The 12,259-nt window shown below is 41.1% G+C and overlaps 1 protein-coding gene across 3 annotated transcripts in view; it reads left to right on the plus strand.

Annotated features, from left to right (window-relative positions):
- The first annotated feature begins 5,925 nt into the window (after positions 1 to 5,925).
- The window catches only part of LOC122549071 (nucleolar protein 4-like), a 349,310-nt gene continuing 342,976 nt past the window's right edge, over positions 5,926 to 12,259 (plus strand). For 2 of the 3 annotated variants that reach the window (XM_043688280.2, XM_043688282.2), the window contains exon 1: positions 5,927 to 6,604. In XM_043688280.2, the coding sequence (XP_043544215.1) occupies positions 6,323 to 6,604 (282 nt within the window). In that variant the 5' untranslated portion in view covers positions 5,927 to 6,322. Of the gene's footprint in view, positions 6,605 to 12,259 lie in introns of all 3 variants that reach the window. The other variant, XM_043688281.2, reaches the window with a different exon arrangement.

The raw sequence follows: 12,259 nt of genomic DNA on the forward strand, positions 1-12,259 counted from the left end.
CGGGAAAATGGAAGATACACCAATGTCATTTGATTTTCGTAGTCCTCACAGATTGTTAATTTCTCATTAAAGTTGAGCAGGTTGATCAAGCAGGAATCCCTTTTGAATCCATGCTTTGTGCTAGTAGATAGGTTATTCCCACTTTATCATTGACTTTACTGCCTTACATGAAATAAAATTAGCTAATAGATTTGCAATTGCTTAGATCAGTTTTGTAGCTGTTTTGAAAATAGCACTATGTTAACTAGTTTTTAGTCTTTGTATACCTGTTAGAATCTATTATTGTCAATACTTCACAAAACCTCATAATTATTGTCAATACTTCACAAAACCTTTTTTTTTAGTCTGTTTTGACAATTTCAGATTGCATCTTTTCCCTGGGGATTTATTTGGTTTGAACTGATTATTGTGAGAACTTTGTCATTTTTAAGTCATTGATTTTGTTTTGCATATCTTTGTGTGGAGAGGGCATGTTGCTGGTATCTTTTCTGATTGCTTGAAAGATGTAATTATTCAGGATAGTTACTATTTTATGCTCATTCTCAGTTCAAGCCAATTTGATCACTTTTGGAGCTTTCACCTCTTTGCCCTCTTATAATACTAAAAGAATTCTTCAACTACTATGCATAGATTTGTTTTTACATTTCTTCATTGAGTCTCTCAGCACTTTGTTAACCAGTTTCTACAATATTTTGTACACAGTTCAGTGAGCCCTTGACTTTTCATTTTTCCTTGGGGGATTTTTATGTGTCATTTTTGCTTTCGATCTTATGTTTAATTTGTTTGTGAATCAATTTTGGATCAGAACTATTTAGTCTGAGCTTGTTACATTTGTAAATATATTTATTCTGTGCCTTCACCTTATTCTGTGCCCTAACCATTATTCCCAGAGAGACGTTCCATTTACCTTCAAAGTGTTGTTAAAAGTTCATTAAATTTAGTTTTTAAAAAGATCTTATATTTTTCAGTTTATGTAAAATATCATGATGTGATCCATGAATGGGGAGACAACCTCAATTTTGGGAATATTTTTCCACATTATACAAACAGACAATTAGATACAAATTATGACACATAGATAACAGAATTATAAGAAGTGTAGTTTGAAGTAGAAGATTATCAAAAGATATTGGGAGTATAACTGAATGGGAAAACATTGGCAAATTGATTTCAGAAAACACAGATGTGAGGATGTTAAATTTAGACATAAAAAGGTTGGAATAGAGTATTTTCTAATTGTTGATAATTCTGTTCGCTGAGCTGGGAATTTGTGTTGCAGACGTTTCGTCCCCTGTCTAGGTGACATCCTCAGTGCTTGGGGGGCTCCTGTGAAGTGCTTCTGTGATGTTTCCTCTGGCATTTATAATGGTTTGAATCTGCCGCTTCAAGTTGTCAGTTCCAGCTGTCTGTTACAGCTCTCTCTCAACTTGTCTGTGGTCTTTGAAACATTTGTTCTTACTATGCTGTCCAATGTCTTTGTACCATTGTCCAGTTAGGTGGGACTACAATTGTCTGGTTCTATTCTTTTCTGTTCAGTGGTAGCTAGAGATCCACTTGCAATGGTATCTCTTCCTGCTCCGGATGATGCGATGTATTTGGACTTATAAGAAGGTGGTAAACAGAATTAGAACAAATAGGATTGAAGAAGTAACAAAGAGAATTGATGAGGGTAGAGCGGTAGATGTGATCTATATGGACTTCAGTAAGGCATTCAACAAGGTTCCCCATTGGAGACTGGTGAGCAAGATTAGGTCTCACAGAATACAGGGAGAACCAGCCATCTGGATACAGAACTGGCTCAAAGGTAGAGGACAGAGGGTGATGGTGGAGGGTTGTTTTTCAGACTGGAGGCCTGTGACCAGTGGAGTGCCACAAGGATCGGTGCTGCGTCCACTACTTTTCATCATTTATATAAATGATTTGGATGTGAGCATAAGAGATATAGTTAGTAAGTTTGCAGATGACACCAAAATTGGAAATGTAGTGGACAGCAAAGAAGGTTACCTCAGATTACAACAGGATCTTGATCAGATGGGCCAATGGGCTGAGAGGTGGCAGATGGAGTTTAATTCAGATAAATGTGAGGTGCTGCATTTTGGGAATGCAAATCTTAGCAGGACTTATACACTTAATGGTACGGTCCTAGGGAGTGTTGCTGAGTGCAGGTTCACAGCTCTTTGTAAGTGGAGTCGCAGGTAGATAGGATAGTGAAGAAGGTGTTTGGTGTACTTTCCTTTATCAGTCAGAGTATTGAGTACAGGAGTTTGAAGGTCATGTTGTGGTTGTATAGGACATTAGTTAGATTACTGTTGGAATATTGCCAACAATTCTGATCTCCTTCCTATCGGGAAGATGTTGTGAAACTTGAAAGGGTTCAGAAAAGATTTACAAGGATGTTGCCAGAGTTGGAGGATTTGAGCTATAGGGAGAGGCTAAACAGGCTGGAGCTGTTTTCCCTGGAGTGTCAGAGGCTGAGGGGTGACCTTATAGAGATTGACAAAATTATGAGGGGCGTGGATAGGGTAAATAGACAAAGTCTTTTCCCTGGCATTGGGGAGTGCAGAACTAGAGGGCATAGGTTTAGGGTGAGAGGAGAAAGATATAAAAGAGATCTAGAAGGCAACTTTTTCACACAGAGGGTGGTACATGTATGGAATGAGGTGCCAGAAGAAGTGGTGGAGGCTGGTACAATTGCAACAATTAAAAGGCATTTGGATGGGTATATGAATAGGAAGGGTTTGGAGGAATATCGGCCGGATGCTGGCAGGTGAGACTAAATTGGGTTGGGATATGTGGTCGGCATGGACGGGTTGGACCGAAGGGTCTGTTTCCATGCTGTACATCTCTATGACTCTAATATACTGCAATAGATTGAGAATTGGTAAACAGACAGATATCAAATAGGAAGAAACATGTTATTCTCAGGATGTCAGGTTGTTGATTGTCAGATACCACAAAGTTTGGTGCTTAAACCACAGCTGTTTACAATCTATACAAATGATTTGAATGTAGGAAACAAATGTAGAGGCAATGGTCTAGTGGTATTATCACTCAACTATTAATCCAGAAACTCAGCTAATAATCTGGGGACCTGGGTTCAAATCCTGTCATTGCAGATGGTGGAATTTGAATTCAACAAAGAATCTGGAATCAAGACTCTACTGATGACCATGATATAGCTGATTGTCTGAAAAACTCATCTAGTTCACTAAAGTCCTTTAAGGAAGGAAATCTGTTATTATTACCTGGTCTGGCCTACATATGACTCCAGACCCACAGCAATGTGGTTGAATCTTAAATGCCCTAAATGCAATAAATGCTGGCCTAGCTAGAGATGCACACATTGCATGAATGAATTAAAGAAAAGTTGCAAAATTGCTGATGACACAAAATTAGGTGGAAATGTAACTTCTCACGATGATGCAAAGGGAGCTGAAGGGGATTTGGACATATGAATGGGCAAGATCATGGCAGATAGAACATAATGTGAGAGAGGTTATCCACTTTGGAAAATAAAGGACAGAACTACAAAGTATTTTTAAATTATGTGAGGCTGTGTGAAGTATTGATATTCATGAGTTGTTGTTCATGAGCTACTGAAGACAATGTGCAGCAAGCAATTAAAAAGACGAATGATATATTGGCCTTTCCCACAAGGGTATTTGAATATAGGAGTAAAGATGCATTATTGCAATTGTGTAAAGCCTTGGTAAGATCACACCTGGAACATTTGTTTTCTTTTCTAAGGATGTACGTGCCATAGAGATAATGCAAAGGAGGTCACCAGACTACTTCGAGGATGGTGTGTTTGGCTTATGAAAAGAGAATCAAGAAACTGGAGCAGTATTCTCTAGATTTTGAAGAATGGAACTGATTTAATTGAAACTTTCAAATTTTTGCAGGACATGTGAAGATAAATATAGTCATGATGTTTTCCCTGGCTAGTGATTCCATAACCAGGGGCACAGTCTCAGAATAAGGGGCAGGCCATTTAAAATTTAGATTGAAGAGGAATTTATTTATCAGAGAGCTGTGAATATTTAGAATTCTGTACTCTAGAAGGGAGCGGTAATTGAGCATGTTCAAGGCAGAAATTGATACATATAATGATATCAAGGAAAATGGGGATAATGGAGAACATGGCATGATCTAGTTAAAGGGTGAAGTAAACTCAACAGGCTGAGAAACCTAATCCTGCCCCAATTTCCCAATTTGAATATCACCCAAGGTCTGTCCTTGGCCTGCTATGATTTCTTATCAAAATACTGCTCAAAGGTAAAAACGTCCAAAGGCATTATATTAGTTTATGTATGTACAATCGCAACACATAACTCTACCTCACTTATCACGCCAGAATTCTCAGCTTTGTTTTTATGGCCAGCATTTATTGCCATCCCTTACCCTTGAGAAAATTATGGTAACCTGCCTTTGTGAAACATTGCAGTTTGTTTGCTGTAGGAAGATCCACCATCACATTAGAGTGGGAGTTCCAGGAATTTGACCTAGCAACATTGAAGGTACAACAATATACTTAGAAGTAAGGATGGTGATTGGTTTGGAGGGGAACTTGCAGGCGATGGTGTTTTCATATACCTGTTGCCCTCATCTTTTAGTTGATAATTGTTATGCATTTTGAAGATGCTATATGAGGAACGTTGGTGAATTACTGCATTGCATCTTGTAAATAGTAAATGTGCTGTTACTGTATTTGGTGGTGAAAAAAATGAATGTAGAGGATGTAATGCAAATCGTGTGGGCTGCTGAAACTTTGGTATCAAACTTGAAGCTGCACCCATCCAGGCAAGTATTCCACCACACTCCAGCCTTGTAGATGGTAGACAGCCTTGAGGCGTCAGAAGTTGAGTTACTCCTCTGGTTTAGATTCTGGTCAATGGTACCACTTCGGATATTGATTTGTTCAATATATCATTTCAGTTGCATGACACTAATTGTTTGCTATAAATTCTTTTTCTTATGGTCTTATTGTCCACAACCACCTGATGAAGGAGTAGCGGCCTGAAAACTAGTACTTCCAAATTAACCTGTTGGACTATAACCAGGTGTTGTGTGATTTTTAACTTTACCTATCGGAAGGCAAGGTGGAAGAGCTGCTGCACCTCTAACTGCCCCAATTTTGAGCCTGCTACAGATGAAGTACTTGTCACTAAGAAATCCCCCAAAAACCCTGAAACCCATGTGGCCAGGAGAGAACAGAAACTGTTTTTGTGTCAAATAACTTAAAGGTTCTGAACCAACATCAGAGGGGATATCATCAAAGGATTTTTAAAAATAAAACAAATGGATAAAAAAAGTCGGAAGCAGTTTTAGTCATGTCTTCTGGGTAAGTCTAAAACTTGAGACCGATATAAAACTATAAATCTATTTACATACATTCCAATTTAATGCCAAAACATGTACCTTTGCAGTATACTTGGGTGTGTTGGCTAATTTAGTGTAGACTGACACTATTTGTCATGCTTTTGGGTGACATAATTATGTAACTATTTTGTCATAATCTAAGCATTGATTTGTTTTTTCTTTTGTTTGTTTCCCTTCGCGTAGTAAGCCCCAGCAGGACCCTGGCGTATTTTGTTGGATTGCTGGATTCACCTGTATCAGCTGTTGAATGCGCGCTGCTCTCCCGTTGCAGGAGGCATGCGCGTTGCACTGTATTCCTAAATGGGACAGCTGTACGTGACATCATTGATTGGCCGTCGCCAGAGAAACTTTTGTTCCGCTGTCCAATCGCGTGGCTCGAAACCAAAAGGGAAGGAGCTGGTGGAGCAGGGAAACCCGGCGCTCGCGCTCTATCTCCGGCAGCTCGGGGGCTGGAGGGAGGAGGAGGAGGGGGCAGAGAGCAGAGAGAGAGAGAGAGAAGGAAGGAAGGAAGGAAGGAAGGGAGGAGAGGAGAGAAGAGAAGGAGGGGAGAAGAGAGAGAGAGAGAGAGAGCCGCGCGTGATCCTGCTCGCCTCCACTCTGCACGGCCAGAGTCCCGCAGGCGGTACAGATTCGGCCAAGGGCGGCACTGCTGCTAACGGTACCAACGGGGCAGGAACAAAAAAATACTGCTATACCAGAGCGGGTTCCGGCCGCATTGGTCTCTTTACAAACCGGCAGTTTTATCTATGTGCATTGCTCGGTCTTTTTCTGCCGTATGTTTTTTTCAAACACTATATACATAAAAAGACCGATTTAGTGTATTGGCACTGCTAATTCGGATTTGCCGGCTACCACCCTTTTCGGTGCATTGTTGTTTCGTCGGGCTATCCAGGTGTAAAGTCCATACATTAGCTACACTCGAGTCCCAGGCTCCTGGGCTATTATGGAGAACAAAGCGGCCGCACGGGACAGCAGCGATCGGGACCTGTACCGTCAGTTTCAGGACTGGTGTCTGAAGACCTACGGGGACTCGGGCAAAACCAAGACGGTCACCCGTAAGAAATACGATCGCATCGTCCAGTTTCTGAGTGGGGTAGAACCCAGCTCTGCTGATAACGCCAAATTTAAATTCTGGGTGAAATCGAAAGGGTTCCAGCTGGGATCGTCGGAGGAGCTGAAGGCTGGAGGTGGTAAACTGGTCCTTTACGTGCCAGTCAAAACAACGGTTAGTGCTCACTTGTATTAAAGTTGATGTTTATTCTTTTGCTTCCCCCCCCCCCCAAAAAAAAGTCTACACGTCAAGAAGCAGAGGGGTGCCACAGTTGGCTGCCTGATGGCGGGGTCGTTAGTATGGTACATCAGTCGGTCATGTTGGTTAGGCTGGCACGTCCAGCTTGTACACTCAGCTTAGAACGATCTCTCTATTTAATTACATGGAAAATGACGTTTGGGGTCAATTGCTTCCTTAGTGAACATCTCGACCACTTACCTTGACAATCTATATTTTAAGAGTAGCATTAATTCCCAGAGTCGAATGTTAAGACCATAATTTGAGGCAAGTGTGCTTGATGCATCCCGGATATCATTACATAGTGTCGGGACAGAATTTTTGGTAGGAAGCCAAATGCAGCGCGTGTGGGTGTGTATACGCCCCCCCCCCCCCAGTTTTTTCCCATTATTTTCTAAACAGACCTGTTTTCCCCAATACATCTAGTGTTATGTTCCTATTAACAAAATAATGGTGATATTGCAATTTTTAAAAAAAGGAAAACTACTAAACTATAGTGCAATTTTAATAAGTAATATTTAAATAGCTCTTTTTAACCACTTATTTTAAACAGCCCTCGCAGGTCTACTGTTTCCACTGGCATCAGACGAATAATGGTGATAATAGTTGTCCAGAAACATTTTTGTTCACAATCCAAATCCCCTCATCCACCCACGCGATTATCCCGGTGAAACAGAAAGGGTGTGATTACAAGGAGGACGTCTATGATGGGCTCTGTTTTCCGTAACGTTGCTGACAACCTGGATTATGTTGGGGCTTTGGGGACTTCTTTTTGGACAGTTCTTCTTTGGATCCGCTCTTGTCACTAAATCCGCGGTTGCTGACTGATAATTAGGCATCGTGATTACTGTATTTTAAAAGACATGAGAGCTGCAGAAATATCGTCAGCTAGCGGGCTAATTAACTACAGTACCCGACTGGCTAAGAGACTGAATTACAAGTGCCATCAACAGGACAGGCAATTGCAAATAAAATGGGAGGGCGCTTTGCACCGTTCAGTATCCATTTTATACATTCCACAGAAAGCAAACTGTATTCATTCCCATTAAAAAAGTACAAGCAATTTGTGTCCCGGAATTACATCGACCCGTGCATTTTGATGTCTACTGTTCAACGAGCAGCATCGTTGAGAGTTAGGTTACAATTTATCGATATTTCTGCATTTATTTCCTCCCATGGTCTGGGATATGCACTTTTGTCACCAGGCAACAGAACCTCACGACCTGGCATTTCTTTCATCACGATGGGGCGAAGGTACCAGCAGTTGATGAATGCTGGTAGAAATCTGACGAGTAGCCACCTACCTGCCTGCTTATGTCTGATTATAAGTCCTGTTTCTCAAGTAAATTCAATACTTTTTAATTTCGTCCAGAATAAGAATAGGGGTAGGCGCTGATGTTCACTCAAATATATTAAATGCTGAAAGCAATTTTTACCATCAACGAGAATGTCCCTGCTGGAGGCAAGACATTTTAAAGGTGGAGACTTTGACAAGCGAGTAGAGAGTCACCTGGGTATAAAAATGCATACACACGTAGGGTGGTTGGGGGGGATTCTCTTCACTCGATTGCCACCTTATTAGCAAAAAAATGCAAAGTTCAAGAATATTCTAAATAAATATTTACTATTTTACTCAGCTAGGAAGTTAAAGATGTCCAGCTCTCGGTGGAAGAATGGATGTGAACTCTGAAGACACCACTATATAATTGTGTTTTAGTATACATTATTGATAACGTTTTTAAGAATACCCCATGACTTTATCAGGCAGCCAAGTTAACAATTTTACTGTGTTCATCGTGCGTTATTGGCGACCATATTGTTATCTAGTAGGCCTGTCTGTCACCAACTTTACCTTATGGAATATTTATTGCATTAGCAAGTTACTCAACAGCCTCTTTTATGAGTTTTACAGTCGCTGTCTCTACAATTTGTCATTTTAAATGTGGGAGGTTTTTTTAAAAAAAGCAAACGTTAAGTCATGTGGCTGTCCTGCTGTGTGTTTTTAAGGTTTTAAAATTCGACGACAAGGCCTGGAATGGCGTGCCATCTCTTTCCCCTCCCCCTCACTCTCCCTCTCCGAAAGCTGCTGGTGTTGCCTGGCCGGTCGGGGTGTCGACAGATCTGGCGTAAAATGCATCTGTGCTGCGAAAGGCTGTGGGTCCCGCCTGAGCGCGCGCCCCCGAGCGCAAGCTCCTCTCTCCCCCCCGCCACCCACAACCAACATGCGTGGGAGCGCGCGCGGCCTCGCAGACATTTCCCGGGACGCAGAGGGGGTGGGGCGCGCCCGGCCGCCCGGATCCTCGCTCCAGTGTCTCCTCACCTCGCGGCTGCTCGCGCGTTCCCATGGAGACGGTTACTACCTGCTCGCTGCTCGGCTCCGGCCTACGGCGCAGAATCAACCTGTTTTTTTGGTTTCCCCAGTGGACAATAGGAGCCGATTTGGCAACGCAAGGCCCGCAGCTGCTAGGCAAACAAAATAAAGAGAAAAGTTCAAGCAGATTTAATATATATGTATTTTACACCGGCAAGGATGTTCGTTTTTGATACTTAAAAAAAAACGAGTGTTTCTTTTTGAGAAAGGCGTTCTACTCTTCCGATGCAAACGGCCGATGTAGCTTTTAAAACTAATAATTTTATGGTGAACCTGGAGCAATTCGACACCTTTTGGCTGCAATTCAAGATTTTAACGCTCCGTATTATATATACCCACCCAGCAATCTCACCAACTGGAAAGGCGATTTAGTTTATGCGACATTGAAGCAGAATTGCAGAGTGTGTGTAATTGCTGTGCGGGCAGGCTGACTCCAGCGATTGCTAACAGGGTTGTTGTCAGCAGGCCACAATTGCCGTAAAAAGCTCTTATGAAATAGAAGTCGTGTAGATGCGCAGCAATTTTGTGTTGAAATGAATGGCTGGTGATGCCAAAGCATCATTTTAAGTTGGTGTGACAGAAAAATAAAATTAAATATTTTCCAGAGTCGGTGCTAATTGCCACAGGTGTGAATCGCACGAGGTTAACGAGCTTACATTCCCATCTGTTTATCATGACCAAGATTTTGAACCCTCGGGGATAATAACATACACTCCTGCTTTGTTCGCCCTGCTGAGTGCTTCATTCAGTGTCGCTTTTCCAGCATGGGGTGGGAAAGGGAGTGGAAAACTATGTCCCAAATAAATAAAACTCTGACGCGTTAATCACACTATTTATTTTCCGGTATTTATGCTCAGATTTGTTTGCAAATCCAACTCTCAATTACTTCACCAAATCTTAAAACGGTTACTTCTGAAACCAGAAGGTGAATATCCCGCGAAATGGATGTCCTCAGTACATCTAAACAATTTCCAATTGGTATCACCAAATTTAAAATGTTATGATGAACAGTTGAGACATCCGTCAACATGCGTTAAATTTCTTCAGTCCCAATTCAGTTTTGGATCCGGCTGGCGGTTCTTCCACCTCGTAACGGACTCAACTAACCTATGTTGTGTTTGATCCTTTAAACGTTATAAACGGCAATTAGATGAGTCTTTGATTTAAAAAAAGTTCCAGATATTACAAAATCTTAATTTTTGCTTAGACTTGCATATTTAGGGGGTCAAATAGTCTCCTTCGGTACTGAGGACCATGACCCAATTCTGAAAAACTCTTGCCCTAACTCAAGAAGATTACCCAAACGTTTTCAACCTAGACGGCAGTAAGTGTTGCATCATTTGGAAACCGAGCAGGATTGTTCAACTATGTGTAGTTCGGTCATGTTAAGTTTCATTGGTCATTGAGCGAAAAGGTCTTCGGTTATCGTCCACCCGAAACATCGCATCAACGCCGACGTATTCACATTAGCAATACCGTTTAAGTTAACATTACACGATGCTGCTCAAAGATCTTGAAACAATAGCCTGAACTAGCTTCGATCATCCTTGTCATTGGTTAGTTTGTTATACAGTATGACTCACAAAAGTTAAGATTATTCGATTTTTTTTCTAACATAACCTCTTGGATTACCTTTTTAATGAATTTCGTTTGAACGTGCATTACTGAATTATTTGGAAAACGATTAGCGCTACGATTTCAACTCCTAGTTTGGAATATATCTTGAAAGCCAATGACTTTCTGTTGGACAATACCCTGATTCCCAGAGGAAGTATAAGGCCTTATAAGAGGAGACCATATGAATTTATAAGGATGGTTCACTGGACGTGTGAGCCAACCCCTATTAAACAAATTCATTAGTAATTGCATGGATGGGTTCTTTCAATAAAAAGCTTCAAGGTAATGTGAAAACCTAAATGCACACTTGTAAGCATAAGTGCATGCTTATTTTGCAACAATTGAAAGGAAGGTAAATAATTCTAAATGATGCGGTTGTTATAATTTGCTTGGCAAAAGATAAGAATAATAGTTTTTATATTGTTGGGTGTACGATAGGCCACCAACAAGTGGAAAAGATACAGTATATCAAAACAAATTATTGGCTGCATTTATTGCCAGCATCGCCATTAGGCAATTGAATTATTGCATCTGTGTGGAATCAGCTTTGCAGTCAAAGTCCTGGGCATCGATTCATGAAATCAGTATGCCAAAATTGACTTGGCAGGTCTGACAGCATCCGAGGAGAGAGAAACAGTTAAAAGTTTCAAGTCCAGTTAATTGTTCTTCGGAACTTCTGGGATTGACTCAGATTTCCAGCATCTGCTGTATTTTGCTTTCATGGCAGAATGGACTTGGGTGTTTGTGGTTTCATTCAACTTCCAGCACAGTACCACTGTAGCATCCATGCAAGAATTGCTGCTGTAATTAAAAACAATTGGCCCAGAGGCATGCTCAGAAAGAACTCTGTGCTTCAACCAATGCCAGAGTCATTGCCTCACTCCCTAAACAAAGTGGTGAGCCGGGCAGCAGTGTGCAGATAAGTGGCCAGCAGAAAGTGGGAAGGACAGCAGCATAACCAGAATATTTTGCAGTGATGTGAATGTCAATGGCTGCCTTCTGCACATTGTAGGTGGTAGGTGTTGGCAACACATTATGCTAATCATCAGATAATATAAAGGGTAGAGAGGGAGAACAGTTTAAGAAATATGTTCAGGAAAAGTTTTCAGAAGAGTGTGTTTGTAGTCCAAAAAGGAAATATTGTTGGATACAGGTGTTGGAGATGAAGTGGGTGATGTGGAGCAAGACTCTTTGGGATAGCATTTTGGGGTCAGTGACTATTGTATCATCAGGTTGCTTTAGCTTTGGAAAAGGAAAAGTGAAATTCAGATAAAAGTGATTAATTGGAGAAGGATCATTTTCAGTGGCTCAGCACCGGTCTGTGCAGGGTAAATTGGAATCATAAGCTACAAGCAGAGCTGTAACAGAAGAATAAGCAAACATAAGGACAAAATATTCAGGTACAAACAAGATACATTCCCACGAGGGGGAATAGTAGGATAAACAAGACCAGATCTCCCTGGATGACAAAAGAGATGGAGACTGAAATGAAGCAGGAAAAGGGTGTGTGTGATGTATGCCATATTGATAGTACAATTCTGAACCATACTGAATATAGAAGTTAGAGGAGAAGTGAAAAAGCAAAACAAAGGGAGACTTTCAAT

The sequence above is a fragment of the Chiloscyllium plagiosum genome, unplaced genomic scaffold (assembly GCF_037043375.1).
Source record: "Chiloscyllium plagiosum isolate Xiang-an unplaced genomic scaffold, Cpla_swu_hap1 HiC_scaffold_4, whole genome shotgun sequence".
NCBI classification, from domain to species: domain Eukaryota; kingdom Metazoa; phylum Chordata; class Chondrichthyes; order Orectolobiformes; family Hemiscylliidae; genus Chiloscyllium; species Chiloscyllium plagiosum.